Source organism: Spea bombifrons, chromosome 8, assembly GCF_027358695.1.
Source record: "Spea bombifrons isolate aSpeBom1 chromosome 8, aSpeBom1.2.pri, whole genome shotgun sequence".
In the NCBI taxonomy this organism is placed as follows: domain Eukaryota; kingdom Metazoa; phylum Chordata; class Amphibia; order Anura; family Pelobatidae; genus Spea; species Spea bombifrons.
The window spans coordinates 1,253,993-1,279,452 of NC_071094.1; the positions used below are offsets into that span (position 1 = coordinate 1,253,993).

Genomic DNA, 25,460 nt, shown 5'->3' on the forward strand with positions numbered 1-25,460 from the left:
TCGATTTCCCATTTTTTAGTAAAATTTTTAAAAAATGCTCGGAATTTGTGAAAATACTTCATGCGCGAATGCCGCGCGTTCCGCTCCCGCTTATTTCGTTCCATTGTACGGGCGGCGTAAGAGCAGAGCCGTGGGGTCAGTGACCCGCTGTCCGCGTAATGTATACGTGAATACCTCGGGGCCCGGGCTCCGGCTGGTACTTAGGTGGGAGCCCAGCGTGTATTTATCTATCGGAGAGCTCCAGAAAGCGGCTTCCACATTCCTGGAGTTTGTCAGCCTGGGAAAATCTCTTATCACATACAGGAAAAAATAGCACAAAGGCTGCGGGTGCGCGGCCGGCACGTCGCCCCGCGAACCGCTTCGTATTACCGATGGCGTTCAGAAATCCAAAGGAAGAAAGAGTTATTTTCCAAGCGAGTCTGCGAGAGAGAGAGGAGAGATAAATGATTCCGTCGGGATCTGATTATTTCAGGGAACTATATAAAACAATTAATAATAATTATAATAATAATTATAATAATAATAATGGTGACCCCAGAATACCTTGCATTTAACCCGGGCTGTAACTGAGATATAGCAGCTGTTATTTTTATTAATAATAATAATTATTTTATATTTTATATATGTTTCCTTTGGGAATATTTTCCATGTTGGTTCTTCCGCCTCCATATAATAAGGGGGTGCTAATATGTACGTTTTTGGGGCACTGTAGCTTTCATGGCACCACGTCAGGCATTCACACCGAATGATGGGAGAGGTAATTTAACTCCAAGGGGGGCTTCTACCTGTCGGTGTCTCCGATTCCAGCCCGGCGGCCATGCGCGGTTTGGTAAACCGTTCCCAAGCTATTACTGGCAGCCGAGGGTCTGAATCCCCCCGCGTTGCTCGCAGCGTCTTAGCTCGGGGATTTGCGTCTTTGCGCTCTCCGTGTCTCCTGCACGGCAGATAATTGTTTTAAGTTGCGGATCCGCAGCGCGTCTGAGGCCTGATCTGCACGGACTTGCTGCGCTGTCTAAACCTAATGCAATAATTGCGTTGGAATGAGCGGAATGTGAGAGCGGCTGTCGGGCGCACACTGCCCAGAGCGGGAGCCGAGTATACTGCCGGCGCGGAGCTCAAACAGGAGGGCAGTGTGTGGGAACGCGGCTCCCGCGAGCCATTCTCAGAGCGCGGTGCTGCTGGCGTCTGGCACACACAGGCTGTCCGTGATGGGCTGCGGGGTTCCCATGACTAATCGTGAATGTGCCGGGGAAATTCAGCATGAAGCCTCCTGTAACTCTGCACTGGGTGACCCGGCGATGGCCGATACGGGGGGTTCGCTGCGCACTGACCCCGTCTGCCCGATTTCCCGTCTTCACCTTCCTTCTAGTGCGCGATGGGAAAAAAGGCAAAGCCTAATCGAGCATTAGAGATGTACATGGCTGCTGCCAAAACTACCCATATCTCCCTACAGCGGGTACAGGGACACCCGCCTCTCCCTACAGCGGGTACAGGGACACCCGCCTCTTCCTACAGCGGGTACAGAGACACCCGCCTCTCCCTACAGCGGGTACAGGGACACCCGCCTCTCCCTACAGCGGGTACAGGGACACCCGCCTCTCCCTACAGCGGGTACAGGGACACCCACCTCTCCCTACAGCGGGTACAGGGACACCCGCCTCTCCCTACAGCGGGTACAGGGACACCCACATCTCCCTACAGCGGGTACAGGGACACCCGCCTCTCCCTACAGCGGGTACAGGGACACCCGCCTCTCCCTACAGCGGGTACAGGGACACCCGCCTCTTCCTACAGCGAGTACAGGGACACCCGCCTCTCCCTACAGCGAGTACAGGGACACCCGCCTCTTCCTACAGCGGGTACAGGGACACCCGCCTCTCCCTACAGCGGGTACAGGGACACCCGCCTCTTCCTACAGCGGGTACAGGGACACCCGCCTCTCCCTACAGCGAGTACAGAGTCACCCGCCTCTCCCTACAGCGGGTACAGAGACACCCGCCTCTCCCTACAGCGGGTACAGGAACACCCGCCTCTCCCTACAGCGGGTACAGAGACACCCGCCTCTCCCTACAGCGGGTACAGGGACACCTGCCTCTCCCTACAGCGGGTACAGGAACACCCGCCTCTCCCTACAGCGGGTACAGGGACACCCGCCTCTTCCTACAGTGGGTACAGGGACACCCGCCTCTCCCTACAGCGGGTACAGGGACCCCCGCCTCTCCCTACAGCGGGTACAGGGACACCCGCCTCTCCCTACAGCGGGTAGAGAGACACCCGCCTCTTCCTACAGAGGGTACAGGAACACCCGCCGCTCCCTACAGCGGGTACAGAGACACCCGCCTCTCCCTACAGCGGGTACAGGGACACCCGCCTCTCCCTACAGCGGGAACAGGGACACCAGTCTCTCCCTACAGTGGGTACAGGGACACCAGTCTCTCCCTACAGCTGGTACAGAGACACCCGCCTCTCCCTACAGCGGGTACAGTGACACCCGCCTCTCCCTACAGCGGGTACAGTGACACCCGCCTCTCCCTACAGCGGGTACAGTGACACCCGCCTCTCCCTACAACGGGTACAGGAACACCCGCCTCTCCCTACAGCGGGTACAGGGACACCCGCCTCTCCCTACAGCGGGTACAGGGACACCCGCCTCTCCCTACAGCGGGTACAGGGACACCCGCCTCTCCCTACAGCGGGTACAGGAACACCCGCCTCTCCCTACAGCGGGTACAGAGACACCCGCCTCTCCCTACAGCGGGTACAGGAATCTCTCTTTCTGTTACGAATTACGGCTCGAGTTTTCTGATCAGATTTTATTAAATCTAAACATGCGCCCCCTCAGACAGCGGTTCCGTTCCCATCTCAGGGTTAATCAGCCCGTCTGCAGCGGGCACCATTTCTCCTCTGCCATGGAGGCATCATCTCTCCGCGCCGGTTCCCAGACCCGGCCTCCTCCTCGCTGTCTCTTTCTCTGCTTCGCTTTTGTCCGTCAGCGAGACCCCGAGAGCAGCCCGGGCTCTCCCAAAGGACTTGCTTCCCACACTCAGAATTTGCTGGGTCACAAGAGGCACAAAAGAAGCCCGTGGGAGCCGGGGACTCCTTACAGGACCGGGGGGCTGGAAAAACTGCCCTGCGCCATCCCTGCCCCAGGAAACCCATTACCCCCGATACCCAGACGCTCGGTCCCGAAACCGTCAGCTACGGGGGGGCCGCCCTTCACCGCGTTTCATTAATTTCAAATATACGCTAAAAATGACACAACGTTACACAATTATTACCGATCTACGCTCCTAGTCTAATGCTTCTCGTTACTGTTTTTATATTTGGACAAACACAGATTTAAGAGTTTAGTCGTGAAAACGTCGGGTGATTCCAAAAGTCTGATACGGAATAATCGCGCATGCGGTAAAATGATTTTAATCCCGTTCCCCATCGTTTGACCTCGGTACGCCCGGCGGGTGACATGTAGCAGCTAAAGACATGACGTAGCTGTGGGAAGTATGACTTAATCAATGTCCCCTTTATTTCCACCCCATTCATGCCGGCACCTCTAATTTGCCCATTGAGGTCCGGATCACAGATGCCAAAGAACCCTTCTTTGGAGGTGGCCGGACGTCACGGGCGAGAAAGCGCTGAGAGTCATAATTGTCCCCTTTCTCGTCTGCGTTCCCAGCCCTGGACCTCAATTACCCTCCTATTAGATGCTGCTCAGCCGCTCGGCTCCTATCAGCTAATGAGGCTTTGAGTTGCTGACATCGTCTCCATGCGGTGGGAGAAAGAGCCGCTCCTGCCTTCGAGACCAATCCTTATCTTCCCAGCCCCTGCTGGAAAATCCAAAAAGCCGACGGTTCCCACGGAGCCCTGGGAAAAAAAGAGCCACCCCTTCAAACGGTGCCGTTCCTTCCCGATTAACCAAGCAGCTATATCATATGTGTGTGTGTATGTGTATATATATATATATATATATAATGGGCGTATGTGTGTGTGTATATATATATATATATATATATAATGGGCGTATGTGTGTGTGTATATATATATATAATGGGCGTATGTGTGTGTATATATATATATAATGGGCGTATGTATATACATATATGTATTAGTTTGTCTTAGTCTGTCAGACTATATAAATAATATAATAACCATTTATATATATATATGTATTATGTATTATATATATAATATCCTTAGACATCTATTGTTTACGGAAGTCCAAGGAACTGGCATGATTTCATAAAAGGTTTCACTTTATGGACATGCATTTAGACGCCATTCCCAATAAAATGATATCGCGTTCAACTTAAAAAAAAAAACAAAAAAAAAACCCAAAAACTGTTATCCAGTCGGATCTCCGTAAAAACGGCAAAATCTGAATAACTAAAGAATTACGCTTAAAATATTACCGCAATTATTTCTGTATCGCCACTTAAAAGCCCGTTCTGTATCGGCCCGTAGAAAACTGTATTATTTAGAAAGTGAGGCAGCCAATCGGAAGAAAGCCGGCCGCGAGATGCGAGGAGTTACTTTGCGTGCAGATTTCTCGTAAAAGTCGTGCAAAGCGTTTAACGAGGAACGCGACAGCCGTTTAAGCCGTTTCACATCCAGGTAAGCGTCTTTGGGGTGACGTCGGCGGCGAGGGGATCGCTTTATGGTTACAATGTATTCGTTTTACGCAGAAACGGGTTTTTGTCTAAAGTTCTGTTTCCGTGACGGGGAATAATAACGGTGATCGTGAAGGGGATCCGCGGATGAATCGAGAGACATATCGTCTCGAGCCGGTAAAACGTCTTCCTAGGAATATCTCTATCGGGTTTTATGCTCGTCATTAACCCCTTGGGTGCCTCGGTAAGGAGTCTGACGCGACCGCCGTTTCCCATGATGCATCAGTTGGCGGCGCACAGCGCGTTGTGTTACCGGCGGCTGGGATCGGGGAAATAGATTGCCCGCAGCACACAGGCGTAACACGAGCACAATACCGACTTCCTCGGCCGGGGAGACGACTCACGCCTCCACTACACCGAGCCACCCAGGGGGTTAATGCATCACCAGGGAGTATTTGGCCGTTCTCCCTCCACTGAGCCTCGGTGGTCATTATCCCTCGGGGGACCCCGGTCCCTGGAACCAGCAAGGTGGGGGAGCCAGGAGACACCCCAATTATCTGGGAATCAAACGACTATTATATTTATATACGCTATTTTATCTAAACTTCAGACCGTTTACATGGCTGTTACTAGAAACAGCTATTACCATCTGCGCTGGAACCAGTCCGTGCATTCACTACCCTTGGGTATGAAATGATTCGCGTTGCAAACACCTCCAGCCATACCTGTCATCAGTACAGGATTTCTGGGCACAGTCCTTAGCTTTGGCCCCTGGTCTTAAACTATAATTCCCATGATCCTCGAGCAGCTTGTGATAATGCAAGAAGAAGAAGGTTAACCCTCTGAGTGCCGGGCGTTAAAATTCTTGCCAAAATTTAATTGATGCCCTTGCTTTTCCAACTCTAGAACTGGATAGAAATCTATAATATGCATATAATATATATATATTTCTTTAATCATTATTCCTAATGTGCCTAAAGCCACAGGCGATGTGCCGGCGTGTCTGCCGGGCCATTCATCACCGCCCCCCGGCGCTTCGAGAGATTCCCGGGAGGTTATTACCCCCGTCCCCAATGGTTTTTTCCCAGGGGCTTCCTCTTCCGTCGCTGGCCGGGGTGGCAGATTCGTGCTGCCCCGGAGCCCGTGGGAAGATGTTCCTTCTGGACTGAATTTACATGCGCGGAATATACAGTAGGGGAGGCGGGGGGCTCCCAGCAGGAATAATCCCCCTTTCTTCCCAAACCGCAGGAGTTGGGTTATCGGCGCTCGGTAACAAGTGAGATTATTGGCTTCGGGTGTGTTTAGAACCCGGGGGCTGCGGTATATACAGCCATAAATATATATAGAGCCCTACATTCATCCAGCCTGTAGCCGCCGCTCGATATTATTCTGTAACGTTTCCAGGCTTCGGCTGCCGGGTTTAGTAAATATACGCGGGTCGCGTATCCCAGCGTCCGTCATCCCAGCGTCCGTCATCCCAGCGTGCATGGCAGGCGGTTTTGTTGGGGGGGGTGAAATCCCTGCTTGAGCACAGGTGGATTTGTGCGGGCACTTGTCTGCTCTGCCGTTTCCCTCTGGGGTTTTAAACTTTTTACTTTATTTAACATAAAACATTTAATGATGGCTTTAAATTCCATCAGGGGGGAGATGCCACGGCGGTTCTGCGGTTCTTGGGGAGGGGGGTCCAGCTTTTGTCTGCGTTCAGCAGGTGTTGGGTTTCGTGAAATCGGACACGGTACCTCTGCTTTCACAGCCCCCCCTCCCTGGCAGTAAGGGGTTAAGGCGCGTTGACCCCTGGTTTCGTATTCCTCTGGCATATTTCGTTCAATTCACCCTTTCAGTGCCTCGGACGTCCCCAAGTAACCATCGCTAGCCACGAGACAACCTGCGCGAGCCACTGTGCTGGGCCAGAACTACTAAATACCTCGTTACAGATTTCCCATATACTTAAAAACCCCGGCAGAGGCAGGCGATTACAGCCCAAAAATGTTCCGATTGATCCAAATATATTAATCCAGCCCCAAAAAATAAACCATTTAATTGAGTTCAGTAACAGGGGCCACACACAGAAACCCGAAGCGCATCGGTGGGCTGTCTGGGAGTGGGAGGGTTAACCCATGTGTGCGGATTCACACGCTATCATCACACGGCTGGATTCCCGGTTAACGGGCATTTGACTTTTATTCCCGCAGACTATCTCCGCTTTCTGTAACCTCTGATTTGCCATGGAGCGGGGCAGTTAGAGGCTGAAGAGGTTAATTAGGGACCTCTGGCTGGCCTGGGTCAGAGTCCAGGGGCTCCTATGGGAGGCTGATGGAGCCATCAGGGGGCCGGTGTGAACTGGCAGCCGGCAGGGTTCCCTGCGCTCCGCTCTCCCTCGGCTATTTGTAGACCATCCTGTTTGCCGTCATAATGCACTGAGAAGCTTTATTCACACAGAGGGGGGTGGAAGCCGGGGGGGGGGACGGGGGGAGAGGGCAGGAGTGCATGGCACAGAAATAAACAGGAGGGGGGAGAGCGGCCACACAAAGGTGCCCCAGAGGGAGCTTGGATGGAGTAAAAACCTGCCACGGGAACCCTAAAGGCTAGCAATCTAACTGTGTGGCAAGTACGGACCATGCAGTTTGTAGGCGGGGCACGGCGGGGTTTCCACCTGCTCCTCGGGTGGGGAATGGGGCTGTGGGAACCCTAAAGGCTAGCAATCTAACGGCCTAGCAATTATGGATTATGCGGAGTGCGGGCAGGGACCGGCACTATTGCACCTGTTGCAGTTATAATGCACTTCGGAATAACAGGCAACCCGGTGCTTAGGAGCTTGCAATCTAACGAGCGTGAGCGGTTCCCTGTGTGGATGCAGCGGGGATCCTGCCCCGTCTGGTGCAGAGATTCCCAGGGGCCCTGAATGGCTTTGTGGTAACTGGATACAGGGCCCCCTCCCCGTGGGAATCCTCTCTGCTCCCGGGATGGCTGTGAGAGTCAGCAGGAGTCCTTCCCTTCCCTGATTGCAAGCTCTGCGGGCCAGCGGTATATATTGCGCCGCTGTGGATCTCTTCCTGGTGTTTGGCGTTGGAGCTCCTCGGGGCTCAGGGGGCTCCTGCTTCTCAAATTAGAAGTCTAGACCCCGCGCTGAACGCCAGATGTGCTGCAGCTGTGGGGGGACAACCAGGAGGGGAGGCCCAGCCGTGCATTTAAGGCTTCGGTTATCAGCCGTAGCTTGGAGAGCCAGACTAAACCCAGTCCCGCCATTTGTCTGTGTTTGTCTGATTACCTCGACTTTGCCCAGGGGCAGGTGACATGGCGGCAGATCGGTGGATCGGGGCATTTACTGCACGTCCCGGGAGATCCTGCAGGTTCTTACAGCGATACTGCGGGAAAATATTCAGCGCCCAAAACATAGAATACCTTCTAGATTGTAAGCTCCTGGGAGCAGGGTCATTTTTTGCTGCTGTCAGTTGAAATCCTTGATGCAGCGATTGTGAAACCCGTTGTACAGCGCCGTGGAGTACGTGGGCGACATAAACCGATAAATAATAATAATGGAGGTAGTCTGGTGGGTAGGTTACCCGACCCTTTAAACTTTACCGGTAACCCCGCTGATCTCAGGGGCTTCCCTCGGCTTCTTCTTTTATTTTTATTTTTATTTTTTTTGTATTCTGCAGGTTTTTGGGGGTTTTTTGGGGGTTTTTTGTTGTTTTTTAGAGCGGTTTCCGCGGGAGCCGGAAGGAGCCTCCTTGTTTTCAGCGTTCCTCCGGTTAGCAGCACCTGTTACGTCGCTGATGTCATGCGAAGGATCCTTATCTGCGGGGATCTCGGCCGCTCTCACGGCACCTGCGGCTTTTTTTCTCACCCCTCCCAGTTTAACCGTTTGCGGCCCGGTCTGTGCCTGCGACCGCGTCGTCTGCCCATCCTCCGACTTTCCCACAGTGAGTCTCCGGCAGCAGGTTCTCACAGTGCACTCCCATGGGGCCGTATCACTCCAGTGCCCTATCCGCTTACACAACAGCCCTCTCGAGCCTGCGCTCCCCACCATCCATGCTGGCATTTAACACCTTCCACACACACACACGGGGTAAGGTGCCTTACTGCTAATGGATCAAAACACATTGTTCTGCTAGCATGGGGTGGCTTTTAACTCTTACAGGGCATTGTGATGTCCCTGCTTGATAACAGGTGGATTTTTAGAGTGCAGGCACTTGTTTGCTCTCTAGAGCGTAGACCGACATGGTGTGGGGGGGTGTTTTATGTTATTTAATGTCACTGCTTTCCAGAAACGGAAAGTTCCATCCGGAATGAGATGCCACGGTCCCATTAACCCACTGACTACGTGGTGGAATCCCCACTCCATGCGCAAAAACCCCACCTCGGGAGAAAGATGGACCTCAGTGACCTCTTCTTCACACCAGAAGTTGGGCACTGGGGGGCTGCGTCTCCAGCGGAATGTAGATGAAACGGGGGCCGCGTTTCCGGAGTTAGAAGAGAGGAATGTGAGAGGATAAAAGCCGTGGCGCTGGAAGAAAGGTGAAGACCACATCTGGAGAAACCGTGGCAGAAGTGGCCGTGGACCCTCCATGGAAGGAGGGCTGGAGGGAGGTGGGCTGCCCCTGTGCGGCGGGAAGTGTTCTTAACGCTGACTGTGCTGCCCAAGAGCGGCATCCGCGGCCCGGCGACCTAGTGCCACGCCGGAGACCATAAAGTCACCACCCGTGGCTTATACTTTACCTGCACCGATAAATGACTCCAAGCCACAGAAAGGGCCGGCCCGCCTGCCTAACACGTTAATAACCGCTCGAAATCGTTACTTTCTATCACTTAATAGAGAAGATCCGGAAAAGGCTGGAACCCAAAAGATGCCCCTTCCATGGGCGCCACTCGGCACTGATTGTGAGAATCTCCCACGGTTTATGGAGTTGGAGGTGCCGTTAGAGACGTGCGAGGGTTAGGAGGCCTCCGTCGCCCCGGGGTCAGGGCAGACAATGAGGGCTCTTTTCACGGGGCCGGTCTGTGGCCCCTTTGTGATGCAGATGAGCCATTGTTCCGGCGGCCCTCGAGAGTCACCTCCCCGCTTCTTTTGGATGTAAGAGGCTACTTCATTCTCCCACAGTGTGTACGGAGTAAATCAATACGATACCCACAATCCCCAGCGCTAGAATATCGTCCCCAGGATCACCAGCTGCACCGGGGGGGGGGGGGCTGCATTTTTCTACGCATTATAATTACATGCATGTAACGTGTATAGGCTGCCGGGAAATCTGTACCATTCGCCTGGTCCTGGGAACTTCCTGACTTAACACATAATGATCGGGACATGCGGTGCGTGGTGCTTAGGAGCCGTGCGCCCCCCGCTCCCGGTACAGGGGTCTCGCCTCTCCGACTACCTAAAAACTGCCTCTCCCCGACGCCGTAAAGCGAATCCCTGTCCGTCGGGTACGTCTGTCTATCCGCCCGTCCGACCTGCTACACGTTACCAGATCCTTCCGGCATAAAACATAAAATGAATTCTTTGTCTAAATGGAACCGTGCCATTACCGGCCCCTGGGGGCCCTCAGCCAGTCCTGTCCTATCTACGTGTGGCTTTGTGGTGATGATGGCCAGCGGGCCGGGGTCCGCGGTGGGGTGGGGGCCGTCACTCCGCTCTCCGAGTCGCCGGTCGCACCCTGGCTTCCGGCTCCGCTCCGTCACAGAGCTTCAGTCTCGTCACGCTTGGGTGTCTCGGACAACAAGAAATAGTTAAACACAGAAATTGCCTCTTTTTTTTAGCCAGAAAATGCATTTCTGCATAAATATTTTGCCCTCGTTGACTTTGTCACCGCAGCCCGCTCAGGTTTGGCGAATGTGGAATGTGCAAATATCATTCGTAGATAATGGAACAAAAACTGCGGGATTTATCACGGTTTTCTGTTGGTGGAATTACCCGGTCCTGTTTGTTTAGCGCTGGGGGGGGGCAGGGGGTATAATGAGCTCTTCTGGGGCAGATAAAGTCCGAGCTGTGATTGACGGCTCAGTGTTTGCGTTCTGCGTCAGTTCCGAGCATTTCAGCTGCAAGTGAACCGGCGCTTCTCGGCTCTTTGAACATCCATCTACAAGACGGAGCCAGTCCCGGGGTACACGCCAAACTCTAAAAACAAAACGTTTCTCTGGTGTGAAAGATGAAAGGGCGAGCTGTCGCTCCGGAGAGGCTCAGGCGATGAAAACGCTGTTTGCTCCGTCTCCGATCCCACAGCTGGGGGCCGCAGACCGGGGGGGGGGATTTATAATGGAAGTGACTTTAAACTTAAAAGCAGTCATCGTCTCATCCGGCTCATCAGCGTCAGGAAAAGATGACAGGTTTGGCTGTTTAATCCCAACAAGGTGTTGAATGTCACCCGTCTGAATCATGTTTAAACCCGGCCGCCGTGACCAGCTTTAAGTGGCCGGCAGGCTCGTAAGACAAAGGGTTAATCGAATCTTTTATGGCGGGGTTAGGTGTGAGAGGCAGTTTTATAACGGAACGACGTTATGATTGGGGTACGATAGGTATGAATACAGCAGGAGACGAGGTCCCTGCCCCGCAGAGCTTACAGTCCGAAATATAAAAACATGTCCCGCAACTTCTAGCGCAATGGGGGGCCGTAAATCGAAGCCCCTTGTCGTTAGTAGCCAGTCTCCCCCTGATGGGTATATTAACGGGTCGTCAAAATGGCTCTGAAAGAAGCCGTAACCTGCCGACGATCTCATCCGTGTTATTTTTTAGGGTTTTATTTGCCTCCGGCATGTTTCTGCGCATGCATTTGCCTCTCCGATTACCCCGTTACCCTCCCGTCACTCTCTCCTTGTAGTTCTGTTCGCTTGCTCAGGACAAAGCCGTGAAAAGCTGACCACCCAGAATCCTGAGCAGACCTTGTGGGGTATTGTGAGTCCCCCGGGAGCCCCCCCCCATTAACCCCTTTTTCTCCTTGCTCATTTACAGTTACTCCCGTTAACCTTTTCATTGCCCCGGTACTGTGTGAACCCGGCCCCCCCAGGAATGCTGCTCTCCCGTCCGGGGATTTCCCATGGAGATTATGATCAGACTCCCGGCCCCTGATCTGTGTGACACGGAGTTATCTATCGCGGGACCCAGGCTGCCATTAAACAGTCGGGAGCTTTAGATGAAGCCGTAAAAGGTGACAGTATTGGAGTCATCTGCTCCGCAGGAAATCAGGGGCCATAACCCAGACTCCATTCCCGGGGGATACAAGTGACCCCCAAAAACAACTATTCCAGGTCTGTTTTCTCCACTAGTGACCGGTTTATAATAGAATTCTTTTAATACCATCCCAGATACCCCGGCAGATACCCCGGCAGATACCCCGGCATTAGCGCCATATGATGGCTGAATGTGGAATGATGCAAACATTTTATTTAAAAAGCAACAACATTATTTTCAATGAATCCAAAAGAGCGCAGGATGGCGGCCCGGATAAGACGCCCCGGCAGGCTTCATTGTTTCTTTCTGATTCCTTTAGTCTGGACTTTTTCCTGCTCCAGGTATCCTAATGTAGTGGCCTCTACCACCTCTGCTGGGAGTACACTCCATGTGCCCACAAGTCCACATGTATTTCCTCAAATCCAGCCCTGACCCCCTGACTTTTGTTTTTACCCACCCCCCATATTCTTCATTAGATTCCTATCTAGAATTATCAAGACGTTCCCCTCCTGCGACATTGTATCACGCGTGACTGTGGCGTGTTTTATGAGCTGTATGATGGCAGCCGGCTGAGCGCTTGTAGTGTGAGTCGAGACTCCGCCGTATCCCAGCCGATGGAGTGTAATTCCCAGCCGATGGAGTGTAATTCCCAGCCGCCTCCTGGGAGTCTCCGCGTCGGAGGACGCCGGCCCCGTCTGAGCTCCTGTCCTGGTTAACACGGCTTCATATGTAACTCATTTACCCAAATCCTGCAGACGCTGGGAGCGCGTGCCGGGCGCTTGGCTTCACTCCTGTGGTTAAGCGCTGCTGGGGTATTTCTGAAGGAATTAGGATCTCCGCTTCCTTTAATTTAAGTAAATAATTCTGTAGTTTGTTAGCCTCGCAGGCAAGCGTGGCCAGCGCTTCCGTGTGGAGCGATCTGTCAGCCCCCGGCTCGGTAATTCCCCCTCTTACTCTGGCTTCTTATTCTGTTTACCCAGTGCAGGGGCTTAAAGTATAGAGGGGTACCTCGGTGTGACCCCCCCGCCGTACCGTACCCTCTATCCTTTGGCTGGTGTGACCGGTGTCATGGCTAACGCTAAAGGGGGGGGCAATCAAAAACGGTCACAAAAGGAAAGAAGGGCTGGTGGAGGGGCAGGAAGGATTATAAAAATCATGGAGGGGCAGGAGCTGGGAAAAAAAGCTGGAAGGAGAAAGAAGAAAAGAAGAAAAGATAAAAAAGAAAGGAGAAAAGATAAAAAAGAAAGGAGAAAAGATAGAAAAGATAGAAAAATAGGAGAAAAGATAAAAAAAGATACAAGAAAAAAAAAAGATAGAAAGATAGGAGAAAAGAAAAAGATGAGAGAGAAAAAGAGGGGAGCGCAGGAGAGTTACAGCTGCCCCTCATTCTTTGAAGGCTACTTTGTGTGAAATGTGGGCTTCAGAGCGGTGCCGGTGCCGGTGACAGAGGTACGCGTTTGTTTGGTAATTATGATGCCAAATGTTGCCTCTTCCGGAGACCCAGACGTCCTCGCCTTCCCGCCGCCTTCTTTTCATTCCCTCTTCCTCCAAGGCCGTCACGTAATAAAGAGAAGGTGTGAAGACGAGGCCGGGTCCGGGGCGAGCCCCCCCTCTCCTCCTCCACCTGTCGCCGTGGGGGGCAATTTGTCCCGAATCACCTGTTTTTGGGCCGCGCGATACTTTGTCACCGAGCTGTGAACGTTCCGATGAAGAGATTTTAATGACGGGACAGAGAATTAAAGCCGTTTCGGGGGCAAATGCGAGAATTTTCATTCTCTTGAGAATCCCAAACGGTTCCTTTAGAAAGACGCACAATAAAGCAGTTTGAGCCCTCCTTCCCTTGGCCTTAGGATACGACGTTACACAAGGTACATATGGCCTGAGCAGCCTGAGAAAACACCCCGGGGGGCTCCGTGATCCCGCGGCCCCTCCGAGACAAATGGAGACTCAGCCAACTTTTGTTTCCTGAGGAATCTCAAAATGTCACAAAAGGCGATCTCCGAATATTCCGCTCGCTGCCGATAATCCGACTCGCCCACAAAAGACACCGTTTTATTTCATGCTCTTAAAATGTTCCATAACCTTTTTATTTCTATGGCGCCGGCAGAGTCCGTAGCGCTGTTGCAATAAGGAAGAGTGAAGAATAACGTTAAAACTGACAATGACATTAACACGTGGGCTTACAATCTAATTTCACATTGCTATTCAAAACCAGATTACAGGACTGCATTTGGTGGGATCTGCTCGCTAACCAGAGGGGTTCGGCCCCCACAGCCCGAGCTGTCTCTCTGCATGCGATCTGTTCCCCTCTTGCTAAGTGATGTAACTAGTTATATATATGATGTCACTGAGGGTTTAAATGCCATGCGTGATGAGGAGGAGTTACTGCCGCAACCCGCTGGACCGGCTGATCGACCTCATGCCAGTCTGAGTTTAAGATGATCCCCCACAGGAAGGACCCCACTTGGGAGAGTGTGGAGGGGCAGTTAGTGTAATCGACTGCCGTTGGGTTAGTTTGTGTATAAACCCGGCCATTGCTTTAAGCCACTTTCAGAATATCTGACGTGTGTCCCGTGGGCCAGGGTCTGGAGCCCTCCAGTGGGCCAGGGTCCGGTTTGCTCCCGTGGGCCAGGGGCCGGTTTGTTCCAGTGGGCCAGGGTCCGGTTTGTTCCCGTGGGCCAGGGTCCGGAGCGCTCCCGTGTGAAGGGCCCTTGGCTGCGATGGAGTTAATGTCGGAGGCTTCTGGATCCCCATGCGGCCTCCCGTGATCGCTCCTCGCTCCTGGGAACAAACAGCGGGGACTCTCGTGAAAAGGACTCCTGTCCCCGGGCTGGATGTGAGAAACGCCAGAGCCGTGTCACTTCCCAATGAAGGGGGGCAGTTTGGTTCCTCACACCCCGGGAAGGAGGCATTTAACACCTTTTCCCCGGGGACTCCGCTTCCCTGCCAAGTCTCCTTTGTTAGTTCCGTCCCTGCCAGAAATACAGTAGCGCGTTTCATGGAGTCCATTAACTCCTTGGCAGCCGGGGACGAGAACACTTCGTCACTGTCTCATGGAGGGAGCGGAGAGACCTCTGTGTGTCTGGAACGGGCTGCCTGGAGAAGGTGCCCCAGGCAGCGGGAGGCCAAGCGGGTTCCCACGGGGGTCCCAGACCTGGACTTCTCACCCCCGGGGGGGTAAGCGGCACATTAACGTTCAGCCGGAAAGCCTCATCCAGCCGCAGAAACAAAGTATCAAAAAGGAAACATTTGTTTGAAAACTTTCCTGATGTATTTTCAGGATCAAAATAATAACTTGTTGGGTCGGAGAGCAGCCAATGGGAGAAGGAATCTTGGGTCTGCTTCACTGCCATTGGGTGTGCGATGTAATAAATAAGAACCCTGATATATATAATAATAATAATAATAAATAATAATACATATAATATATAATAATAATATACATATAATAATAATAATAATAATATAATCCCTGTGCAAACAGAGGCTCGAATTCACGAGCAGGAAGATTTCATTGTTCTTTTTCCGCTCGAATGGCGATAAAGCACATTCCGGAACGTTAACGCCGGACGCCGAGTGTTTCTATCACATTACAGGATTTCTTTTTCACGCGCGGCTTTTCGCCGTCAGTCACCAGGTGAATTCCAGAAGTGAAACATTTCTTTGGGGATAAACTTTCTTGTTTTGAGAGCGGAGATCGACAGGTTAGACGAATGTTTAACCCTCTGAGCGTGCGGGAGGTGCATGGTTTTTAGCCGGCGCTTAAAAGGTTAATAGGGTTTCTAATCACGCTGATTGAAGACTCCGGGGCTGGGGTATCCACATCCACCTCCCCACCCCCACACGCTTTTACGCGTCCCCTGCCCTTTCACAGGGGGCTTCTGAGGTTTTGAAATGACAAAAGGATAGGAATTCCCACATCCTGTGTGTGATGTCCCCATTCACCCCCCACCCCTGCCCCTATCTGCCCCCACCTGCCCCCACATCCCCCTGCTGGGTATTAGAGAATGGAAGGGAAAGGTCTGCTGGAAATAAAGACCCAGGGGTATAAAACATACCCCCCCCCCGCCCGGACAACCTTAACTACCCCCCTGTGGGGCAGCTTGGAAAGTTAGGGGTAATGGTTATGGTGGGCTACAAATCTCATAATCCCAGCCAGACTTTTGGCTCATAAGTCAGAAGCCCGTCTGCAGCGCATAAAGACGTCGCACATGGCTGTTTGCCCAAGAGATAAATAACTGTAATGCGAGCCGCCTCGTTTGATGTCTGGTAGAAAAGCCGGGTAGTAGTTACTGGGAGTCTCAGGGGTAGGTGGGCGCCCGGTGTGTTATCAGCCGGTCGCAAGGAGATGGCTACCTGGAATTTTGCACCCCAAAGGGTTATATTTTAGCCGTTCCGCGTGTACCTTTGGAAGGCGCACCCCTCAAAAACTCCCCGCTCCTTCCCCGTAGCCCACACCGCACCCCCCCCTCGCGCCTCCCCACACCTTCCATAGAAGAACCGGTTTTTCTTCCCCCTCTTTTGTTCCCAGGGAGCTGGATACATCGCTGCGGGGCGCGCTCACATCGTCTCACGCTCTTCATATCCGCACAGAACAAGTGCACACAGAATGAAGACGCCGCCACGTGACGCACGCACCCGTCTCAGCACCATTAATGCTAACATAGTATACCCCCGCCATGCAGAGCCACACCATAAAAACCACCACGGAGTGTTACACGCAGAGCCACACCATAAATACCACCACGGAGTGGGTAACCAGTGCTGTATTATCCAACAGCTACCCCATGCGCCGCAGCGTTGCCACTTCCCCACCTTTGTCACATTGTGGGCCTAAAGTAGAGACAGAGCAGCGCGGGGATCGGGAGTAGAGACAGAGAGCAGCGCGGGGATCGGGAGCAGAGACAGAGAGCGGCGCGGGGATCGGGAGTAGAGACAGTGAGCAGCGCGGGGATCGGGAGTAGAGACAGAGAGCAGTGCGGGGATCGGGAGTAGAGACAGAGAGCAGTGCGGGGATCGGGAGTAGAGACAGAGAGCAGTGCGGGGATCGGGAGTAGAGACAGAGAGAGCAGTGCGGGGATCGGGAGTAGAGACAGAGAGCGGAGTGGGGATCGGGAGTAGAGACAGAGAGAGCAGTGCGGGGATCGGGAGTAAAGACAGAGAGAGCAGTGCGGGGATGGGGAGTAAAGACAGAGAGAGCAGTGCGGGGATGGGGAGTAGAGACAGAGAGCAGCGCGGGGATCGGGAGTAGAGACAGAGAGCGGCGCGGGGATCGGTAGTAGAGACAGAGAGAGCAGTGCGGGGATCAGGAGTAGAGACAGAGAGAGCAGTGTGGGGATCGGGAGTAGAGACAGAGAGAGCAGTGCGGGGATCTGGAGTAGAGACAGAGAGCGGCGCGGGGATCGGTAGTAGAGACAGAGAGAGCAGTGCGGGGATCGGGAGTAGAGACAGAGAGAGCAGTGCGGGGATCAGGAGTAGAGACAGAGCAGTGCGGGGATCGGGAGTAGAGACAGAGAGAGCAGTGTGGGGATCGGGAGTAGAGACAGAGAGAGCAGTGCGGGGATCTGGAGTAGAGACAGAGAGCGGCGCGGGGATCGGTAGTAGAGACAGAGAGAGCAGTGCGGGGATCGGGAGTAGAGACAGAGAGCGGCGCGGGGATCGGGAGTGGAGGCCGGAGAGACGCTGGCTGAGCCATAGAAGGTTCTTTTCCTTGTTGAATATAAACAGTCCTCTCTGCTCCCAGAGTCCCGGGCCCCGGTTCCAGTCCTCTCGGTTCCAGGCTCCCAGTGCCGGTTGGAACCTGAGCTGGATTTTATTCCGTGTTTATGTGTCAGGCGGGCTGTATAAAGTCCAAACACTGAGCGATCCGTGACGGGGCTGGCGTTGCCTTTACTGATCACCCAAAGATGCCGGTAGATTAAGGGGTCATTTCATACTCTCCTCTACGGCGGGGTCCAGTTAAGACTTCTTTGTTGTCTGATTGTGTACTTAAAACACAACACACATTACAACACCCAACCGCTGCTAGTAACGGGGAGGGAAATAGGATTTTTAGGATTTCATCAAATACTGGACTACGTATTAAACATTTAAAAAAACTAAAATTTTTGGAAGAAGCGTTTTGTGATGTGGAAAGATTTGGTTCATTATAAAAATATATAGTCTGATTCTTAATTACTGCGTCGATTAGCAGCGTTTAGGTCCCAGGTGGAGTCTGCGAGGGTCTCTGAGCTGATGTGGCTCTCTTTATATGGGGGGCAGGAAAGAGGGGCGCCTTTATATTACCCTCCCGTTCTGACCCGGTTCCTGTCCTTTTTTTCAGGTGTGTAACTGTAACAAATACCTGCACATCTCCCAAGAACGCATGAAAGAACTGATGAAACTTCACGGTTACTTGAAGGACGCCAACGAGGCCAAAGGTGAGGGCAGAGGGGTAAACAAAGTGTCAGCTTCTCTGCCAAGCAGTGGGGGTGTCGTAGCATTCTGAAATAACCAAGAAATGATTTGTGGCTTCCCCCAACCATGTTAATGACTGGGTTCTAGGTGTATCAATGTATCTTCTTTAACGAGACCTCATTGACATTAATCACTGTCCTCAATCTAGAACTGAGAGTTCTAGAGTTGTCAAAGAAGATAACTCAAACCAGAGAGGAAGCAAGTATGGAGAAGGGGGTAAGGGGTATTAGTCTCCCGTCGGCCCGACTGCTTTGCTCTATACATCATGGCACTTTCCAGTACGGCAGCTTCTTCACCCAGTAATCACACGCAGAGCACGCTAGGAGCACGGACAGACTATAAAGGAATCCGTGTTCCGGCAGCTTAACCCTTTCCTCTGACGTGGAAGCCCGTAGCACACCAGAAAGCCACGCTCTCCCGGCAGCCAAAGGGTGGCTTCTCTCTCTCCTGTAATTACGTTCATTATATAGGTGAGAGAACTGAAGGTCAGTACAAGGTGAAGTTCCGTATGCGTGCGTAAGATTACAGGTTGCGTTTCTAAATGCTTCCACTTTAGGAAGTTGCCCTTAGAGGACAGGAAAGGGTGCGTTTTGATGTGATCTGCCCCCTCCCCCCCTTTGCTGTTTATTCTGAGTGTGAGAAAGGCAGGCGGTTTGCCTGGGAGTCAAGGTGTGCCTCTCCGAGATGTCTTTCTCCCTCACCTCTTCCAGTCGCCCTCCCCCTCTCCTTTCTTCCTTATCTCCCCGCCACTTCCTCCGAGTCCCTTTTCAAAGGCCGATCGCCGAGGGCCGTTAACCTGCGCTCGTCCTCCACGTCAGCCGCGTTTTCTTTAACGTTTACGAACTCAACGTCCGTGCTTCCCGATTGGCCGAATGAGTCGGGCATGGGGGCAAAACATAGTGGGTTAACCATCTGCTTATTATACCCCCAAAGTACCGGCCAGGACCATCCATATACCCCTGCTACACAGGAGGCTGATGCCCCAGTAACCAAAACCTGGTTTAGGGGATCGCCTCCCCTTCTGCCCCCTGTCCCTGCCCTTTGGGGCAGATCGCGGTTACCCTGGGTAACGCAACCCGGAGAGTCCCCCCCCCCAGCCCGCAGCGGAGAGTAATTCTTCAGGTATTTCCCATCGTATCTTTTTTTAACCAGCGATCCTTCATCCCCCAAGTGCCACTTGCCGCCTCGCCTGAGGGGCAGAAGAGACGTTTCTGAGAATGTTATTCTGGGTCTGCATTCCGTGATTCAGGTTCTCACACGGACCGCGTTTGTTAAAATAAACATTCTTTTTTTATTTTTACAATGACGCAGGATAGAGATTTTTTTTTGGCAGCGTCAGGACTTTGAGGTTCTTTTATTGGGGGAATCGGCACAAATAATTACTGGCTGATATATTTTCTTTTGCCGTAAATACAACATTTTTATTAGTAAATAAGCCCCTGTGTATAGTGGAGGGACTGTTGCGTATTGACTGTGAAATGCGTCGGGGTCACAGTGTGATGGAGGTGGTTTTATTGGTTCGTTGACGCGGGGGATGGGTGTTCTGACTTTGCCGGTGATATTCCGGTTCGGGGGGGCGAGAGCCGGTCGCGGAGTCTCCCGGTTGTGAAGAACTGTTTCGGAAGAAACATGAGGGTCCTAATGTGAACCCCCCGACAGCTTAACTTAGAACTATTCCCATTAACCGTTTCATTGGATAGAGGCGGGGGGCTGTGATGAGGGCTTTTTAAACAGCCCCGACCTCTGGAATTACAGACGAGCTTCTTAATTAACAACAAAATAACCAATTAACCGGCTCTAATTATCAATGGGGGACCCGACGGGAAAGCAAACCGCGCTGGCGAGTCCCTGACGTTCTCCGTCCCGCTCTCCCCGGAGCGGCTACCGGCGGAGGTCTCAGGAGGGTCTCGGTTCAGTCCAAGTTGCTTAATGAAGTCCTGTTATAAGAGCCACCAAAACGGATGATTTAAGGTCGTTACTCTGTATCGACCTCGTTACTCTGTATCTGTCACCCATACAGCCCATGCGCAGCGTGAAACCAGCTTCCATTAATTGCGTCATTATTGCCTATGGCTGACGGGGGGTATCTCGTGCTGCGGATCTGCCCCAGCGATGTCTGCCTCGTCTCCTGGGCATCGGCATCATACATGATATCTTGGTGGGAAATCCTAAGAGCTCAGAAGGGGAGTTTTTGTTATTTCTGTTGCTTCTTTTATTTTTTCCTCCCCTTTTTATTTCTGTGCTATGTAGGCCGGTATTTTTAAAAGGTGCCTGGGTGACATTTAAACGATTGGGGTCCGGCTCTTTTTTTTTTTTTGTTTGTTTTCTTTTTTTCTATTCTATTTTTGGGCAAAAGAAGCATCTCGAAGACCTTAAAAAGAATGCTGGTGGAGGGTCCGGGGCGGGGGACCCTGAGAAGCCCCCATTGAACGCTTCCACGTCTCTTCCTCCGGACCCTCTTTGAAGTTGAGATGAGATTGTATGAGAGATCAGCGGATCCCAAAACATCCCGAGCCCCCCCCCAAACAAATCTTTTTCTCTTCTCGCCGTCATTTCATTTTCTGGATTATTATTTGGTGGATTTTCTTTGTGTCAAAGAACGTTGTATAAAAGGAGCTGGCAGTTACAGCTTTACGAGTTATGATGTCTCACAGCTGAGATCTCCGTTCTCGCGGCCGCGCAGGGGCTCCGGAGCGTTATTATCATGCAGGGTCCCGGCCGCTGGGCTCTGTCACCCTGTGACGTTGCAGTCTGACCCGTTCAGGGACCGTCCGGGATGGGGGGGGGGAATCAAATACCAAACATTCCTTTAAGTGTGCAAAAGGTCAAAAAACAATAGGCAGCCGTGGAACAATACCCCCCCCCGCTTCATCCACTTGGCCGCTTCCCAAAGTTTTTCTTGCAAATGCTTTTAGAGGAGAGAGAGGAGCCGGCGTATCGCGGCTCCCCGCGTGAGGTCAGGGGCGGCAGATCCGTGGCGGCAGATCCGTGGCCTGGTGCGAGCTCTGGTGGGGTGCACCAGGGGGTTTCTCTGGTACTCGAAAAAAGGATTAACCCTTATATCACCAGAGCACCGTGCGGTGCATTGGAAAGCCTAAAACGTACGAGTGGTCCTGCAGAAGACGTGGACCTGGAGTTTGGCCGAGCATCTTCTAGGACGTTGGACCCACGTTGGTCCATTGGGTCTCGCTAAGCTTGCAGGACCACTAGGGCCAGGCTTGTTCTTACAGCTCCATGGGGTAGCAGGAGGCAAGAAGAAGAGGGTCATGGTTGCCCCAACCTCTGCCCGGTCATTTTGCCCGTTTTTGCTGGCACGTTGTAGGCGTCTTCTGCCTGCGAAAGCCAGGACTTTTTAAAAAGATCTTTAATGGCCTGAGACTCTCGGCACGTATGCCATCTGCAGTAACCTCCAGGAGGGGCCTGAAGTGACCCCAACACATGTGCTGCTCGGAGCGGCAACCTTTTACTGGCTGCATGCGTGTCTTTGAAGAGTTTTGCAGTCTCGCTGGGGATTGTTCCAGACGGCTCTGCGGCTGGCCTGCAATAAAGCATAAGGGACGGTACTTTACGCGGGTCCCAAATATCGGCTCGTTTGCTGCTAGAAAATATTAAGGGAAGATTGTAGCCGTCTGTCTGAAATTCCACGATAAAAAAAAGAATGGATACGGTGGGGATTTAGGACATTTGGGCCAATGTTTCACTTCTTGAGTCCTCTCTTGCCACAAAGTAGCAGCCCATGAAACAGCCTTTAGACGCCGTCGGGGTGCCGAAGACCCACGAGGTCATCTTCTCCCAATAAAAGGTGCCGTCGGCGATTAAAGACTCGGCTGCGTTTCAGAAGAACGTTGAGTGTTGCCCAAGAAACGCGCGTCTAACACCTCTCGCAGCACCGCCAGCCTCCAGGTTCACGGGCGGAAGCGGGTCAGGTGGGCTCATTCTGGAGCCGTTGGCTCGTTTTCAGCCGTGGAACCATTTGGCGGCGCTTAATATCAGGAATAAGGATTCAGGTTTTCACCAAACATCTTCCCCTCTGATAACCCCTGTATGTGCGGCTCGTTAGTTACGTTTGACCACTTCACGGTTCCTCGAGAGCCGCCCCCCGTGTAAGCGGAGAGGGTTTGTATGACGATACCATTCACGTTTCCTCCTGCGCCTACAGGTCCCGCGGATTCAGACCGTTTCTGCCTCCCCCGGGGGTCGCCCGATAACCGGAACGCGGAGTGGATAAAGGAGCTGGGCCTTTCGGCGGACTCCCTGGCGCTGCCCAGCGGGGCTTCCCTCCAGCTGGAGTCTCTGCCCGCCGGACTTCTGGACAAGGTGGAACTTTTCTTCTGCTGCAGCCGCTGCGGGAAGGTTTTCTGGGAAGGGTCCCACTTCGGGCGAGTGGTCTCGCAGTTCAGAGAGGTCCTGCAGGACACCGGCGAGTATTTCTACCGCTCCTCGGGGGAGGAGCTCTCCAGGGGTTTCTCGACGAGGCCGATGAAACCATTTCTATAAAAGATAATCGTGTCAAGGATCTATTTCTGCTGCGATGTTTGCTGCGGGACGTCTCCGTAACCCCATTTATTTTATTAGAGGTCCAGTCGCTTGCTTGTGGGACTCGTGATAAATATATTTATGCCAGAATTTCTTTTTTCTTTGGGAAATCACAAATGTTTAATTATACGGTGAAAATAAGTTACATTTCCAACATGATCTGAATCCCTTACCCCCGGGAGGAATGCTGGACACAATCTTTGGAACGCTGCCCCCCCCAATGACTTCATTTGCCGTGTGTTTTGATTCCCCCCCCAATACTGTATTTTAAGCTTTTAATCTGCTGATTATTTAGTTTTTTTACCTGTATTTTTTTTTTTACTTTTCTAAATGATTATTAAATCTGGGCTGAATGGACTGTCGGTCACTCGATAGCAAACACAAAAATCAGGAGATGGTAAGAACGTGGAACGTATGTCATGGAAGCATGTTATTTTAACCCCTTGAGCCCCGTGGTATGTAGAATGTATAGGCGTCCAGATTTAAAGGGCCAGCTTGGGTTCCCTGCTCTTGTGTTTTTTTTGGGGGGTTCGCAGGGTGCGTAGGGGGTGTTTTAGTGAACATTTTGCCGCCAGTCGCTGCGTGGGTGTCAGGCTGCCCTCTGCGTTGCGAAAGCATCCGTCGCCGCAGTGCGGGGGTTAACGTTTCCTGGGAAGTGGGTTATAGAGGAAGCTCGCCCCAGCGACTCGCGCCCCCCCCCCTCCGGTAACCACAGCGAGCCGCACTTCTCCTACCAGCGAGCCGCTGCAGTCGTGCTTCTATTCACAGAACCCATACAGCCCCCTCCAGTGTGGGAGACATTAACCCGTTGGCTGCTGGGTGGCATTGCCAAGCACCCCTCTGCGGTACCCTGTACAGGTGTACTAGCGATGCGTGAGGACAGGTAGATCAGTCCACGCCTTGGTTCGTGGGCTCGCAGGTGACACAAGCAGCTCTTCAGCGTCTGCAGAACTACAACTCCCATGACGCTCAGCCAGCCACAAGCACGTGATTTTAGGTTGCTGCCTAAGATTAGTTGCGGTTCTGCTGCCTGCTTTCCCCGGGGTGACGTTTATAGCGAGAATGGATTTCATCGCGATTATTATTTGTATAGCTCTGTCATATTCCGTGGCGCTGTACAAAAAGCGCATGACCTGTGCCAGGGACCGGGCGTGATGTCATACAGCCCACAGGCGTCCACATGTAACGGGCCCAGCACCCTCCTATCGCTTATATTACCCGGAGGAAATGTTTTATTATTAACCCCTTTATTATCTCCCAGAGATTTGATAGAATTAATCGATTCAGTGAATTTTACAGAAGAGGCAGGAGAAAGGCAGCCGGGGGATTTCATGTTTATGATGGGCTCCCTGGTCCCAAAAGCTTGCACTTGTTAGCAGATTCTCTGCTTTTTACAGGTTACCTGGTGGTCTGCCCTGCCCCAAGCAGCCTGTTTTGTGTTTTTTGGTATTTTTTCTGCTCCCCTCCTGAGTCTCCACCCCGTGTCTCTCCTCTCTGTCTCTTTTATATTAGTCAGTGCTGGGAAGTAACGCTCTCTCTGTTCCCACGCTCCTCTACCCATCTTAATGAATTAAGTGGAGGCCACGCCTTCTCCTGTTTCATCTTGGTCCAGCACCACCAGCTGATTGGCAGCGGCCAGCCCCGCCCCTCCCCTGCCAGCCTTTGGTGTGGCTCCAGGAGCTGACGCTCTCTCTGCTGCGGTCTGTGAGTCAGGTGTCTTGGCAGCCGTAGCCGCAGGAAGAGAGTTAAAGGGCTTAACCCTTTGAGGGCCACGTGTGAAATTGCACGGCCGTGGGAACCGAAGAATCCCCCCCCCAGACCGGATCGATGGCACCTCCGCCGGTCCAGTGCCCTGAATCTGATTGGTGGAGCTGCTGAACGTTGTGTGTTATTATCTTTATGTAACTTTGTAACAGCGCTGCGGAACCTGCTGGCGCTCCGTCGATACAACGGAATAATTATTTAATCCAGGATTCTCGCCGCGCTCTATGAAGGGCAGCAGTGATCCCGCAACCGGGGTTGGGGGGGTTTTGGGGGTAGTAGTCACAGGTGCCGGTTCTAAAGCTGCAATCCCTGTCCGCCGCCTGTCATCCCCGGTGAAAATACCATGGAAAGCCTCTCTTCCCCAACAAGTAGCCGGGCCCTCCTGGGACGTACCCCCAGTACATGCCCGTCCCCCAATGGCCTGGTGCCCGTTATACCAAATGGGATTCTGCCAGTGGTACCAAGGGCCAATCTGCCCCACAGAGGGTTAATGTAGTTAGGGTACACTAACCCTCCTTTTCAGTGTCCGTTCCTCCTGGTGTCTAACGAGCCCCCTGCGACCCGTCGGACGCCCGCCGGGGAGTCAATGGCTTTCTCATTATCCTTCAAAGGAAGCGGGGGGAGGGGGTCGGGGGGGCTCCATTAGCATCTCTGTAACGTTACAATGGGCCAAATATAAAGATACATGTGGAGCAGTCACCATGGAAACCAATGGGATGTTCCTGCCGATTGCCCCAAATTTGGCACCATAATGAACCCCGTTCCGTGTATCTGCGCCCCGGTGTTAGATAATACCCATCTATGCGGGGGGGGGGTCGTGAAAAGACCCCAGACTTTTGCCTCCGCACCTGATATTAAGTGTCTCAATTGGCTTCATAGGTTATGATTCACTGGTAGATGTAAATTTATTCCTCCCCTGATGAAAAACCAACCCA

The 25,460-nt window shown here is 52.5% G+C and overlaps 1 protein-coding gene across 1 annotated transcript in view; it reads left to right on the top strand.

Moving 5' to 3' along the window:
- The window catches only part of EXD3 (exonuclease 3'-5' domain containing 3), a 67,444-nt gene extending 44,603 nt beyond the window's left edge, over positions 1-22,841 (top strand). Inside the window, exons 20-21 of the mRNA XM_053473888.1 lie at positions 18,092-18,188; positions 22,385-22,841. Coding sequence (XP_053329863.1) covers positions 18,092-18,188; positions 22,385-22,722 — 435 coding nt within the window. The 3' untranslated portion in view covers positions 22,723-22,841. The remainder of the gene's footprint in view (positions 1-18,091; positions 18,189-22,384) is intronic.
- The last annotated feature ends 2,619 nt before the right edge of the window (positions 22,842-25,460 follow it).